The 16,543-nt window shown below is 34.7% G+C and overlaps 1 protein-coding gene across 1 annotated transcript in view; it reads right to left on the reverse strand.

Moving 5' to 3' along the window:
- Positions 1 to 16,543, reverse strand: part of IQCM (IQ motif containing M) — a 434,488-nt gene that overhangs the window by 279,588 nt on the left and 138,357 nt on the right. The window contains exon 9 of the mRNA XM_037831487.1: positions 14,245 to 14,303. Coding sequence (XP_037687415.1) covers positions 14,245 to 14,303 — 59 coding nt within the window. The remainder of the gene's footprint in view (positions 1 to 14,244; positions 14,304 to 16,543) is intronic.

The following is a 16,543-nucleotide window of genomic DNA, read 5'->3' on the forward strand; positions in this document are numbered from 1 at the left end:
CCATCTTGAGTTAATTTTTGTATAATGTGTGAGATAGGGGTCCTCTTTCATTCTTTTGGATATGGATAATCAGTTCCCCCAGTAGCATTTGTTGAAGAGGCTATACTGCCCCAGTGTAGTGGACTTGGCAGCCTTGTCAAAGATCAATTGACCATAAATGAGTGGGTCTATTTCTCATCTTGCAGTTTGAGTACATTGATCAATAAGGCTATCTTTATGCTAGTCCCGTGCTGTTTTGACCACTGTAGCTTGTAATATGCTTTAAAGTCAGGAAGTGTGAATCCTCCAACTTCATTCTTATTTTTCAAAATATTGTGGCTATTTGGGTTTCCTTACTGTTCCAAATAAATTCTGCAAAGTAGGCTCTCAGAATTTTGATTGGGATTGCATTCAATCTTTATTCTTCCAATTCATGAACACATACTATCCTTCCATTTATTTAGGTTTTCCTTGATTTCTTTAAGCAATGTTTTATAGGTTTCTGTGTATAGGTCCTTTCCATCCTTAGTTAAATTTATTTCTTGATATTTGATTGTTTTAGTTGCTATCGTAAGTGGAATTTCTTTCTTGATTCCCTCCTCAGCTTGTTCATTACTAGTGTATAGAAACACTAACAATTTTGGGGTATTGATCTTGTATCCTGCCATTTTGCTGAACTCATGTATTAGTTCAAGTAGCTTTGTTGTAGATTTTTTGTGACTTTCTATATATAGGATCATGTCATCTGCAGATAGTGAAAGCTTTAATCTTCCTTTCCAGTCTAGATGTCTTTTATTTCTTTTTCTTGCTTAACTGCTTTAGCTAGAACTTCTGGCACAGTGTTAAATAACAATAGTGACAGTGGGCATCCTTGTCTTGTCCCCAGTCTTAGAGGGAAAGCTTTCAGTCTTTCACCATTGAATACGATGTTAGCTGTGGGTTTTTCAAATATACCCTTAATAAAGTTGAGGAAGCTTCCTTCCTTCCATTCTTTCAAAGTGTTTTTATCAAGAAAGGTTGCAGGACTGTGCCAGATTCCTATTGTGCATCAATCAAGATGAGTGTATGGCTTTTCACATTGGATTTCTTAATGTGGTATATTACATTAATTGATTTCCTTGTGTTGAACCAACTTGCATGACTAGGACTAAATCCACTTGATCACGGTGTAACATTCTTTTCATGTGCTGTTGGAATTCAATTTGCAAGTATTTTATTGAGGATTTTTCTATTTATATTCATTAGAGAAATTGGTCTGTAATTTTCTTTTCTTGTAGTATATTTATCTGGCTTTGGAATTAGGCCAATGTTAGCTACATAGAATGAGGTAAGCAGTGTTCCCTCTGCTTCAATTTTTTGGAAGAGCTTGATAAGGATTGGTATAATTCATCTTGGAATGATTGGTATAATTCACCTGTGTAAGAATCTGGTCCTGGGCTTTTCTTTATTGGTAGGTTTTTGATGACTGATTCAATCTCTTTACTTGTAATTGTTCTATTGTGCTCTTTCTCTTCTAGAGTCAATGTAGGTTGCTCGTGTGTTTCTAGTAATTTGTCCATTTCATCTAACTTGCATAATTTGTTGACATACAGTATCCTCTTATGATCCTTTTTATGTCTGTGGGATCAGTAATGTCCCTCTTTTCATTTCTGCTTTTATTTATTTGTATTGTCTTTTTTCTTTGCACTCTAGCTAAGGGTTTGCCAATTTTATTGATCTTTTCAGAGAAACTACTTTTGGTTTTGTGGATTCTCTCTATTGTTTTTTGTTCTCAATTTCATTTATTCCTACTTTAATTTTTGTTATTTCTTTTCTTCTGCTTTCTTTGAGATTGGTTTGCTGTCCTTTTTCTAATTCCTGTAAGTGTACAGTTAGGTCTTCGATTTTAGCTTTTTCTTCTTTTGTAATGTAGCCAGTTAGCATTATAAATTTCCCCGTCAGCCCTGCCTTCACTGTATCCCAAAAGTTTTGATATATTCTATTCCTGTTTTCATCTGTCTTGAGATATTTACTGATTTCTCTTGCAATTTCATCTTTGATCCATTGATTGTTTAAGATCATGTTGTTTAGTTTCCATAAATTTGTGCACTTTCCAGTCCTCCACCTGTTGTTGATTTATAGCCTCATTCCATATGATCAGAGGAACTGTTTTGTAAAATTTCAATATTTTAAATTTATTAAGACCTGTTTTGTAATCCAACATGTGGTCTATCCTGGAGAATGACCCATGGGCGCTTGAGAAGAATGTATACCCTGCTGCTTGGGGTGCAATGTTATGCATATGTCTGTTAAAGTTAGTTCATTTATCATATTACTCAAGTTCTTTGTTTCCTTATTAATCCTTTGTCTAGATTTTCTGTCTATTGATGAGAATGGTGAAGTCTCCAACTATTATTATAGAGACATGTATTTCTCTCTTCCATTTTGCCAGTGTTTGCCTCATGTATTTTGGGGCACCCTGGTTAGATGCATAAATATTTATGATTGCTATTTCTTCTTGTTGACTTGCACCTTTTATTAATATGTAGTGTCCTTCTTCATCTCATAGCACTTTTTAATTTAATATCTATTTTGTCCAATATTAGTATGGCCACCCCAGCTCTTTTTTGGTTACTGTGTGTGTGGAATATCTTTTCTCAATCTTTCACTTTCAACCTATTAGAGTTCTTGGGTCTAGATGAGTTTCTTATAGACAACATATGGATAGATCATACTGTTTTATCCAATATGCCAATCTGTGTCTTTTGATAGGGGAGTTTAATCCATTAACATTCAATGTTATTACTGTAAAGGCAGTACTTACTTCAACCACATTACCCTTCAGTTTTTATGAGTCATATATTATTTTTGTCTCTTTTTACCTTTTTAATTACCCTTACTGATCTTCATTTCCACACTCTCTCCTGTCTTTTCCTTTCAGCTTGCAAAACTCCCCTTAGTATTTCTTATATGGCAGATCTCTTGTTGACAAACTCTCTCGGTTTCTGTTTATCCGTGAATGTTTTAAACTCTCCCTAATTTTTGAAGGACAGTTCTTCCAGATAAAGAATTCTTGGCTGGCAGTTTTTCTCTTTCAATACCTTAAATATATCATACCACTCCATGCTCACCTCCATGGTTTCTGATGAGAAATGGGCACTGAGTCTTACTGAGCATCCCTTGTATGGGATGGATCACTGTTCTCTTGGCATTTGACATTCTCATCAGTATGTGTCTTAGAGAATGTCTAGGATTTATTCTGTTTGGAGTACATTGTGCTTCTTGGATATGTATAGTTAAATCTTTCGTAATAGTTGGGAAATTTTCAGCCATTATTTCCTTATGTATTCTTTCTGCCTGTTTTCTATTCTCTTCTTTTGGGACATGGTTTTGGTGTTGATTAGCTTTGAATTGAGGCTCTTTCTTGACACTTGATTCAACTTATTCTGAATCTTTAGAATTACCTGTGTTTAACTGATGAAAACAGGGTCAGGGTCCCCCAAAAGGGCACAGACCAGTTCCAAAGGGCCCTTGGGAGAAGATCAGGAAAGATGTCAAAATGCCTTTTTTTTCCAGCTCCCTGAAGTTGCATTTTCCTGGCCTGCCCAGGAGATGGCACACTTTGGCAAACTATTCCTCACAGCCCTAAGAAAGGAGTGTGTTTTTTCAACCTCAACATTCTCCATCTCTGGTGGAGGCCATGTTAAAAAATGTCTGCATGGTACACTGTCCTGGGCAGGCTAGAACCATGATTCAGAGCTGGGACCCCAGCATTCCAAACCTTCTGATTAGAAGTCATGCTCAGCACTCAGACTTGCCTACCCCTCTCCATCTGCAGCAGCCAGACACAGACCATACCAAGTCTGCTTGCCTTGAGGTTAGGGAATGGGTTCTGGCCACAGCCATGGCACTACTGACTCACAATTTTTTTTTTTTTGCTGAAGCTTCTCAGCCTTCCCATCCTGCTCTTTCCCTAGGTGCTGTACAGTGCCCCCCTGGCCTCTGGAGCCCCAGGACTGTTGTTTCAGATAGTTTCTGCCTGTGCACTAGCTGCTTTTGGAGGAAGAGTATGTCCTGCCACTCCCTATTCTGTCATCTTCTCCAGCAGCCCCACATTACACCCTTTGAATCCCCACTTATGTGCCATTTTTGCTAAAGCTAGTTTGAACTATTATCCTATTGAAGATATTGTAGACCATTCAATACAAAGTCAGTTGAAATAAACTGAGGGCCTTAATTTTAAAAGAGAATATTGATAACAAGGGGTGACTCAAGAAGACAGAATCAGGATTAATGGGGCCAAGCTCAAGGGAGATAGGTGTTCAGCTTAATATAGAAAACTATAAATCAAGGCTGATCTTAGAATTAAATGGGCTAATACGTGAAAGGAATTGTTACAAATCCCTGGAGTTTTCAAGTAGAGGATATGTGGGCACCATTTTATATAGGAGATTCACCCTTTGGACAGATGGTTTCAGTAAAAAACCTCAAAGACTCCTTATATGCTGAGAGTCTACAATTTTCCAAATACAGTCCATACAAGTGGAAGTATCAATGAAGAAATATTATCCACTATAAATTTATTTTCAAACATTGCTAAGGCTGGGTACTGACCCAAAGAAACTGTTCACAGAAAGTATGTAATGATAAACAAGCTAGTTTTCCATTAATAGATAACAAATATCAGAAGACAACAAAGTTAAGTAGGTGGTAAATTGTAAATTTTTGTTTAAGATAACACAAGAGGAATTGAGCACTTCAGGAAAAGAAATGGTGATCATCAATCAGAATAAGTAATTTTAGAGATATAAAGGAAGCATTCAGGTACCTACCTTAATCTCCAGACTCTGAAATGTCAATTTCATATTTAGAGATTGCCAGTAGATGAACTATATTCCATTAAAGCCAAAAGAGATAATTTGGAATTGATAATGCACTTTTGTCTCTCAGTAACATATTAGTGAATCATATCTTGCTACCCCTTTAGTTCCAGTATGATATAAAATAGAAAGAAGGAAGTATACAACTATTCTTCCCCTATATATTTACATGAATTCCCTAGACGCTTGGAATACTAAAGGTCAAAAAATAAAAAGAGGAACTATTAAGGGTTCCAAAGTGGTACACATTATATTATACATGATATATTAAATAACATTTTCATCATCTAGATTTGAGTCAAATTAAATACTTAAAAAGTAAAAGGCTGTCTACTAGCTTCTGAATTTATAATAACTAAAAATTTAATATTTTGAATCAACAATAGAATGTGCTTTCTCTATGAATTAAAGACCCATCAATTGTTCTATTCTATACTTGGAACTCAGTCAGACATTTTTTTAAAAACAATTATGTGCCTTAGAAGTTCAACAAAGGGAAAATTTGTCACTGCAGTCATATTAACCTACAAGGAATTGTTCAGCTCACCATGGAAAGACATTAAAAGAGAAGTTTTTTATTCATGGAATCCAGTAGGTTATCTGAAGGAAAATGATTATTTTAAAGTATAGTTAGTAGTTCTAAACTAACTTAATCGGACCTCAAAAAAAGAATGTTTATATAAAGTAAATCTTTTCCATGGAAAATAAATGGGTAAGGTACAGTAGATCACAATCTGTATAGCTCTTGGCTCATAATTTTTGCTTAAATACTGAGAATGAACTCTGTGTTTGCTAATGCATTATTTCCCTTTACCTAGTAATATAAAAAGCATTTGATACTTTGAATTGAAGATATCATACAAAAATGAGAAAAATGGGTTAAACATGAAGTTAATGAGTGATTTAAAAATGGCACTAGGAAAAAAACAAGATTGTCATCATAAAACATTAAACCTTTACCTTTATCAAGATAAAAATTTTAACATATATAATGCCAGTTTTAACAGTATATCATGATTGTGCATGTTACATTTTTTAAAAACTAAAATTTAGAGTGACATCTATTTCACTTTAATGCTTTCTGGTTTAGAAATTTTGCATCAGATGTTTTACTTTAAAAGCAAATAAGACAGCAATACCAATTAAAATCCTAATAACTTACTTTGCAGAAATAGAAAAACCAACAACCAAATTTATTTGGAAGGGCAAGGTGCCCCGAATAGCCAAAAATATCTTGAGAAAGAGGAACGAAGTGGGAGGTCTCACACTACCTGACTTTCATGCATGTTACAAAGCTACAGTGCTCAAAACAGCATGATATTGGCATAAGGACAGAGACACTGACTAATGGAATTGAATCAAGCATTCAGAAATAGACTCGCACGTCTATGGACAATTGATCTTTGATAAGGCAGTCAAGCTAAAGCAACTGGGAGGGAGAAGCCTCTTTAATAAATGGTGCTTGGAGAACTGGATATCCATTTCCAAAAGAATGAAAAAGGACTCCTACCTCACACCTTATATAAAAATTAACCCCAAGTGGATCAAGGACCTAACATAAGCGTTAAGATCATAAGACTCTTAGACGAAAACGTAGGGCAATATCAAAGATCTTGTGATAGGAGGTAGTTTCCTAGCCCTTACACCCAAAGCACAAGCAACCAAAGAACAAATAGACAAATGGGATCTCCTCAAAATCAAATACTTTTGTACATCAAAGGACTTTGTTAAAAAAGTAAAAAGGCAGCCTACACAATGGGAGACAATATTTGGAAACCACATATCAGATAAGGGTTTAATATCCTGAATATATAAAGCAATCCTACAACTCCAGCAAAAAGACAAACAACCCAATTAGAAAACGGGCAAAAGACATGGACACTTTTCTGAAGAGGAAATACAAATGGCTCAAAAACATATGAAAAAATATTTAACTTCACTGGCTATTAGGGAAATGCAAATCAAAACCACAACGAGATATCATCTCACTCCTACCAGAATGGCCATTATCCAAAAAACAGAAAATTACAAGTGCTAGAGAGGATGTGGAGAAAGAGGCACACTTATTCATTGCAGGTGGGAATGTAGAATGGTGCAACCACTCTGGAAGATGGTGTGGAGGTTCCTCAGGAAGCTAAATATAGATTTGTCATATGGCCCAGCTATTCCATTGCTAGGTATATACTCAAAGGAACTGACAGTTAAGACATAAACGGACATTAGTAAACTGATGTTTATTGCCGCATTATTCACGATTGCCAAGAGATGGGAGCAGCTCTAATGTCCATCAGCAGACGAGTGGATAAACAAAATGTGGTATATACACATGATGGAATATTATGCATCTGTAAAACACAACAAAGACATGGAACATATAATAACGTGGATAAACCTTTGAGGACATATGTTAAGTGAAGTTAGCCAGAAACAAAAGGACAAATACAGTATGTTCTCACTAATGTGAACTAACATTAGTGAGCAAATTTTGAGAGTTAAAAGCTGATAACACAATCTACCAGGAGATAGAAAGAGAGTAGAGATCAGGCATTTGATGCTGAAGGACTACAGAATGTTCAGCAGGATTGATTGTATAGATCCAGAAATGGATAGCATAATACTGTGTGATGGTAGCACAATATTATAAGTACACTGAACAAAGATGTCTGTGAGTAGGGCTGAAAGAGGTGGGATAGCAGAATGTATGACACCAGAGGTAAAGAAAGCTGATGAAGACTGGGACTATATAACTTGGCAAAAACTGGAGTGGTCAATGACTATTACTAAATGTACAAATATAAAAATGTTCTCACATGTGGAAGAACAAATGAATGACAACCATGCAGAGTGTTGAAAAAGGGATGGTATTTGGAAAAAAACATAATCAAAGCAAACTGGAGTCTATGGTCAACAGTAACATTGCAATATGCTTCCATTAAATGTAACAAAGGCAATATACCAAAGCTAAGTGTGTATGAGAGGGGTATATAAGGGAGGGATATGGGATTCTTGGTAGTGGTGTTGTTTTCTGTCCTTACTACTATATTGTATTGTATGACACTTCATTTTTTTTTTTATAATTATCTTTTTTATTATTCACCCAAAAAAAACTTTCTCATAGTAATCAATATGTTCAAGTGCAGACTGCGGTGATAAATGTACAACTATATGATGATACTGTGAACAACTGATTGTACACTGTGGATAATTGTATGGTATGTGAATGTATCTCTATAAAATTGTAGGAAAAATATAAATGGGGTAAAAGTGCTGGAGAAAACATGGAGAGAGGGATGTACCTATTTACTGTTGATGAGGAGGCAGAATGGTATAGCCTTTCTGGAGGTCACTGTGGTGGTTCCACAAGAAGCTAAGTATGTGGGGGCCATAAGGTCCTGCAACCTCATTATGGGGTATGTACTTGGAAGATCTGAGAGCAGACACATGAATGGACATTTGCACATTGGTGTTTATGGAGGCAGTATTCATGATTTGCAATGTGTGGAGGTGGCCTAAGGGTACACTGACTGAGGAACAGAATGGTGAACTGTGGTGTATGCATGCAATGGAATACTGAACAACTATGAGAAGGAGTGAAGTTGTGAGACACCCAAGGAGGTGAATGGATCCTGTAGACAGCATTTTGAGTGAAGTACCCCAGAAACAAAGGCAAATGCTATAATGTCTCACCGATATTGACTAACTACAATGTGTAAACTCAGAATTGAATCTTAGAGCACAGCCTATCAGGGAAACGATTATTGTAATGGTCTCTAGATTGTAAGCTCTTATAGCAGTTAAATCTATTCTTGAATTGTAATGGCTATCTCCAAACTCTGAGATGTTGATCCCTTGGTGTATAACGTGATTGGTCTCTGGAACATTGGGTTATCTGTGTGACACCTGAAACTCAGAGCTAGAGCTCAGCATATACGAATGTCAGTATTAACACATACAGCAACTGTTAAAAAAAAAAAAAGCTGAAAAAGAGCCCAGACTTTGATTAGAGATATGAATGAAGCAGATCCGGTTAAGACTAGGGCAAATCAGGCCAAAAGGTAAAGGTTGAAACTGACTATGTGTTAAAACTTCAACTTCCATGTGAGATCAAGGGAAGAAATGTTTTATTTGGTGTAGGATCTATATTTTCTATACAATATAACTTCTACAGTCAGTTTGTTCAAATACCACAATTATATGGAACTTTGAATAGGAAGTGAGATATGGTAGGTCTGTATAGGTTAAAGTAAAATAGCAACACATCCCAAAGCAATTTGGGTGGAGAATAAAAATATACATTCAGGGCTCCCTGAGGATCTGGGGGAGGATGTGGAGATGTTGGACTTCCTCACCTGGATTGTTGCTGATGCTCTCAAAAACATTGGGGACCGATGGCTTGACATGCTGAGCCCTCTATCTTGGGGCTTGCCCTAATGACATTTGTTACTGCAAAGGAGAGGCTCAACCTGCTTATAATTGTGCCAAGGAGTCTTTCCCTGAGTGCCTCTTTGTTGCTCAGATGTGGCCCTTTCTCTCTAACTAAGCCACCTTCACAGGTGATCTCACTGCCCTCCCCACTACATGGGACCTGACTCCCAGGGGCATAAACCTCCTTGGCAATGCAGGATATGACTCCTGGGGATGAATCTGGACCCGGCATCATGGGATTGAGAACATCTTCTTGACCAAAAGGGGGATGCAAAATGAAACGAAATAAAGCTTCAGTGGCTGAGAGATTTCAAATGGAGTAGAGAGGTCACTCTTGTGGACATTCTTATGCACTATATAGATAACACTTTTTAGATTTTAATGTATTGGAATAGCTAGAAGTAAATACTTGAAACTACCAAACTCCAACCCAATAGCCTTGACTCTTGAAGATGATTGTATAAAAATGTAGATTACAAGGGGTGACAGTGTGATTATGAAAACCCTGCGGATCATACTCCCTTTATCCAGTGTATGGATGGATGACTAGAAAAATGGGGACAAAAACTAAATGAAAAATAGGGTGGGATGATTTGGGTGTTCTTTTTTATTTTTATTTTTTATTCTTATTCTGATTCTTTCTGGTATAAGGAAAATGTTCAAAATAGATTGAGGTGATGAATGCACAACTATACAATGGTGCTGTGAACAGCTGATTGTACACCACGGATGACTGTATGGTATGTTAACATATCTCAATAAAACTGAATTTAAAAAAATTATAAAAATTTTAATTTTAATCTTAAAAAAAGGATTGAGGTATACAAACACTATTTACAAAAGATAAAATATTATTTAATGGATATATTGAAAAGTGATCGATCTCTATTTCTCTGATTACCAGTGAGGTTAAAGCAGTGAGATATACCCTTCACCCATACAATTAAAGTTCTTTTGTATCGTTTTGTTTTGAATGCTACTAAGAATTTGGTAAAAGACACTTAGAAACATTGCCATGGGAATAGATGATATTGGAGAACTATATTGCATTTAATTAAAAAAACAACTTGGCAGTTTGCAATAAGAACCTTAAAAAGGTCATATCATCAAACCAAAAGTTCCATTTCTGAGAATGTACACTAATAAAATAATTTTCCACATGTGAAAAAAAACAAAAAACAAATAAGACAGAAAAATGTTCCTTTGGTAATTTTGATAAAACAGGTATTGCTTGGCTTTCTGTGTAATGTTTAACATAACTTCTTTTTCTCATAATGTTTCATAAATGCTTATCTACAAAAAACATGTTCTATAAATTTTGGGCAAGGGTGTATATGGAATACATATTTATATAGCAGAATTACAAAACCAAGGCAAAGAATCATCTTTCTCTCATAAAAATGCACAAATATATATGTAACACCACAAAAATAAAATCAAGTTCCATGTTCACTTCCTAGTGTAGTAAATTTATCACATACCTGCTGGATTTGAGCATCAATAGCACTTTATTTTAAATGCTGCTAATGAAAAGTCCTATATACATTTGCTCATAAATTTGTACAAACAAATGTACCTAAGCACTATAGTACCATCTTTTCTCCCCTTTCTAAATTTGGAGATCTTCACAGTTGACAAAAAAAAAAACAGGAAGAAGGCCAAAAAAGAAATGTGAAAACTTGTTTTTAGGTTTGTGATCATTGACAGATTAAGGACAGAAATAATCAAGGTTCTGAGGCAACAGCGGCCATTCCCCACTAAGAATAGGAGTGGGCGCAAACATTACCAGTAATTCCAAATCAAGTACAGCAGAAACATTTTTGGTTTGCTTAACCCTCCTACCTTTTAGCAGCCAAATGGCTGCATCCTTAAAAAATGCTGCTGCCTGGGTATATAAACCAGTCCTATTTGCCAAAGACTGTAAGAATGTGTAAATGAATTCTCCCATCTTATTTTTCTGTAACTAAGATGTGGGGGGTGGAGGGAGGACAAACTTTCTTGTATTTACTGTAACCTGCCAATGTGAATATATATGTGACATATTTTTACCCTCGAAATGCAAAAGTACTTTAGAAATTGGCCGGTATGTTATTGACGTTGACTGCTGATGGAAGGGAGATTATAATTTACTGCACCTCATGGAGAGTCTAAGGAAACCTCTAGCTGAAAATATATGGGATGTTCCTCTCTAACAAGAAAAGTCCTTCAGGCCAAGCTATAAGGAGTCCCAACATGTTTATTCAAAAGCTTCATGGAATTTTTATTACAGAAATGGTACAAGATTCCAAGAAGAAAATCTTAATATTGATTTCACTTACTTATTTTAAATATATAGGTAGTTTTACATTATTCACTACTTTGCTTTATTTTCATATTGTTTCACTTCTTTCTCTCTTTCTCCAAGATTCTATTCTAGTAACACCTTTTAACCACTAGAGCCACTCTCAATTTTGCTAATTCATTAGCAAGTTTTAGTCTACTTCTTTTAAGTAATCACCAGAAAGGGCATTACTATTTAAAATACAAATGGCATAAAAGCAGCATGATTAAGTAAAAATATCAGTATAGTAAGAGCTTACAGTTGGATTCTATCCATAGTTCTGTTACATATATTTGTGTTGTTGAAGAAGTCACATCTTTTTGAAGCTCAGTATTCTCAATTGGAGAATAAAGAGATTGAATCAGATGAATTCTAAAATTCCTTCTAGTCATTGGTCTCTAATATGATTAAGTTATCTCTGCAAAACCTAGCTAGATTATCCCTCCAAAACTTTGTCACAGATCTTTATGCCTACAATACATGGTAGACTGTACAGGAACATGTTTAATATTCAGATTAATGGACTCCAGGTATGTAACTACAGTAAATACTCATGTTTTAGGCTGTATAACTTTTTATCATTCAAAGGGCTAGATCAAATTTTAATTGAGTAAGACTTATGAGGAAAAATTCTTCCTAATATAACTAACCAGGTAAGAATATTTGCAGGAAGAAGGCCTAAACAAGAAGACAAGCTGCTTTAAACATCATCAAATAATTTAGAAATAATTTACATATGACAGTTATAATTTTTTTATTTTGAAGCAAGTCTCTTTAGGGGAAGGCTTTTGCTAACAAATTAAGTTTCTTAACTAGACATAGGGTTATTCAGATTTTCTATTTCTTCTTGTGGCAGTTTTGGTAAGTTGCCTTTTTTTGGAGAATTTGTGCATTGCATCCAAGTTGTCAAACATAATTGGCATAAAGCTATTCATATATTCTCTTCTTATCCTCTTAATGTCTATAGAGTATCTATAGATATCCCCTCTTTTATTTCTGATATTAACTTATGTTTTCTGTCTTCTATTTTATTAATCAGTCTTGATAGGAGCTTAAACATTTTATTGAGAACCAATTTTGGCCCTGTTAATTTGCTTTATTATTTCTCTGTAACCTATTACATTAATTTCTATTCTTGCCTTTATAGTGAATGTTCCAAGTACACTTAAAAAGAATGTATATCCCACAGTTTTGTATGTAGTAGTCTATAAATGTCAACTGGGTCAAATTAGTTTATGGATTGTTCAACTCTTCTATATCATTATTTTCTTTTTGCTAGTTTTCCTACCAATTACTGTAAAAGATGTGTTAAAATCTCCATTGATAATTATGGAGCTGTCTAGTTTACCTCTTGGTACAATTTAGCTTATAGTTTACAGCAATGTCTCTACAATTAAAAGATCTACATTTAAATCCAGTTCTATCACTAACTAACTGAGTGATCTTAAGTGAGATATTCAACTTCAGGTTCCTCATCAATACAATGATGATAATAAAAATACTTACATTATTATGTTGCTTTGGGAGTTAAGTGAAAGTATTGATTCATTATATGGTAAAAATCCTTAATACTTGAATCTTAGAAGGAGATTTGGAATTCAAATTTTTTCTTTTCATATTTTAGAAAATCAATAAAGTATATGTACCATACGTTATATAACATCCAAGCAAGAAAGGGAACAATGCTGTTAGTAAATATATGAATTTTAGGTAGCTAATATATTAATATTTCTGCAAAACATGAATATTCACATGAAGTGGGAAAATTAAAGACTACAAATAAGTAGTCAATTCAGGTCATGTTTTGACACCAAGACTTTTGCACCACCTTAGATGGTATTAACTTTCAGTTTCTGAAGTTTTTTGGATTTTGGAATTCTGGAGTGAGGAGTTAACCATCAGATTCAGTTTTTTTTAGGGGCTTGCAAAACTTTCCCTTAGATTTTCATCAAAACCTAAGGGAATTTTGTTGGAAATTCTGTTTTGCTCCTAACTTTCATTTGCACCTAAAAAACTTCACTCTCCAAGGTTTGCTATTTACACTTATATGGCCTGGATCAGCACTTTTCTCCTAGTTGTTACTAAAATGTATTTGTTGAATTAATGAATGAATGTATTCCCAGTAAATAAGACAAGAAAACACAAGTGTGTCTCCCGCCCTCTTCAGAAACTTCACAGCTAACTTTCCACAGTCATTTCTTTCCATCTCATCCTCCCCATTTTCTCATAAATCCAGCAATAGTTCACAAAAATTTGCCACCATATTTAGTGCACAACATAGGAAAACAATCTAAGAATCCCTAGTCCAGCCATGGAAAGGCTTTACCACAGTGAACTGTAACACATAGTTTCTAATACACTTAGAGCAGCTGAAACACCATTCTTCTTGCAGTATTGTATGTACTGCTTTCTTCCTTGATACCACAAAACAATCTTCAGCCCAGCCTACTGAATAATCATCAACATATTTGGAAAATTAATTCTTTCTTCTTGCCTGACTCAAATTAAACGACTACATTGCAAAATACATATTCAAACCTTGAACTTTCTAAAACCTACACTGCTTTAGACCTAGATACTAAAGTCAGCAATTGCATTGATAAAACTAAGAATGGTTAATACTTTAATTTATACTTTTCTGCCATCATATAAAAGAAATACCTGGTTTGTGGCTTTGGTTCTGGCTTGATAGGTTGTTGCTCTTTTTTCACAATGGTTTTCTAGAATAAGAGAAAAAAAAGTCAAAATAAATATGACAATATTTTCATTACCTGTAAAATTTCAATTCCATTGATATTCTGTTATATTATCAGAGGGAGAAAGGACCATACATTGTGTGTATTATAAACCTAAACCAATATAAATTTGTAAGTATACTCAAAGGAGCATGTTCCTTGAACCTCCTCCAGCATCTTTTGGCACACAGGAAAACAATTCCTACTAATCAGGAGTGAGGAAATACCCATACAAATCTATTACACAGGAAATTTTTATTTATTTACTTACTGTCCTCTGTCTTGCAAAAAAAAAAAAAAAAAAAAAAAAAAAAGACTTAAGATAGCTTACAAAAAAGACAGTACATATGAAAAGAAAATAAAATCATTTTAAGGGGAAAATGTGGGTAGTAAAATAATGTCAAATATTTTTTGACATTGCTTGAGGTAAAACACAGATTGGGCTCTGAAATCCTAGCTATCAAAGTAATGAATAAAATACAGTAGAGTTCTGACATCTGCGAATGCCTATAAAGGAAGCAAACTTATTTTCTGTGGAAAATTTCTCCCATGGGTCCTCCAAAGAAGTCTGGTATAATATAATGGTCACTTTCAACAGCATTTCTTCAACAATTACACTGAAGTGTTTAATATGGATGTTTCTCATACACTCCTTCAAAAAAGGTCAACAGTAGAAAGAACAACACAGGAAAATAAGTCTAAGGAAAATAAGAGTTCATACGAGGAACTTACCTTTATGGTCACTCAGCATGACCCAAGGGTAAAATTAACAAAACTTAAGAGGAATTGATTTATTGTATATCCACTTTGTAATCTGTCATGACAATTCTTTTATACAAAATAGCTTTTGAAAACAAACAGGGAAGAGGAATTTGAGGTAATCTTCATGGAGGTGTAAAAGGTTACGAGACTGAGTTTGCTGGCATTGTTCTCTCCCTCAGACTCTATATGTCTGTAGCAGAAAATTTCTTGGCTTCTCATCCATGGTGTACTCATGGTACCTCAAGGAAAATGCATATTTTAGTTTGCCATTTTAAGTTTCAAGTATTTTACTTAGTCCTTGACAACTGAAGCCAAGAAAAGTCTCTTTTATATAATCCCAGGAGATCTAAAGTGTCAATATAAAGATTAAATGTGGAAGAAAGCCATGGCTGCACTGCAAAAAACTCAGCAGTAAGACATAGAGGAAGTGTTTTAAATATTTTAAACAAATCACAAATCTCTCCTCTAGAGTTAAATTCACTCCATCTTACTCTGCTCTCTTGGATACAATATTAACTTGTATATGTTAATTTGTATTCCATGCCATTCATGATTTAAGATTTAAGATTAACCTTCTTCTGCAGTTATGTTAGAACACAATAATCTTGAGAATTGGTTTGCATCATCACTCAAGCATTTGTTACTTTTGGAGTTTCTGATCATGTTTTTCTAAGTAAATAATCATCCTCAAGAATAATACCCCATGTTTTAAATTTTATGTGCAACATATAGATGACAATAAAGCATGAAGAAACTCCTATATTTTAAGTGATGCCCTCAAGATGTTCCACGACACATACTTATGGATACAAAAATTAATTTTTAACCCTTACATACTTTTGCACAAAATGATGTACTGTGGCACATTCTTGGCTTGGAACACTGTCCTTATGTGATACTACTGTTTACACTTGCCAATTTACATTTTTTTCCCCAGCTGCATCCTTTTTGGCCAAACTACTGAATTGGCACATGCTCTATGATGAAGGGTGTCAAATATGAATACTAAGTAAAATAGTCTCGGAAAAACATTATTGAGGATTTTCCTTCCATAGATGTTCTTTGTGACTTTTTCCATTTACTGTCTTGCAATTTCATTGCCTTTATAACCTGTGTTTGTGTTTCTTTCTTCCAGCCTAATATAATCAGAAATTGTATTTGTTTTTTGTTAGGGGAGAGAGGTCTTCTTTTAGCAAAGTTAATAGTGGTCCTTGTTTTAAGGAGTGTTTTGTTCCTAAGTCTTTAGCTTTCTACATATTTGTAAATTTGAGTCTCAAGTCAATTATACCCTTGTATCTCAACTCCGTTCTCTCTCAGAATTTTTCTCTTCTCTTTCCACAGCTACCATCTGCTCTTCTCAACTTCTTCAACTCCTAGTCTCACTGTAGCAATGCATTTGGAGTGGCACATCCTAAAGACCTGGCTAAAGATTTAAGTCATTTATTCAAACTCTCCTCTCAAAT

The sequence above is a fragment of the Choloepus didactylus genome, chromosome 3 (assembly GCF_015220235.1).
Source record: "Choloepus didactylus isolate mChoDid1 chromosome 3, mChoDid1.pri, whole genome shotgun sequence".
Lineage (NCBI taxonomy): Eukaryota > Metazoa > Chordata > Mammalia > Pilosa > Megalonychidae > Choloepus > Choloepus didactylus.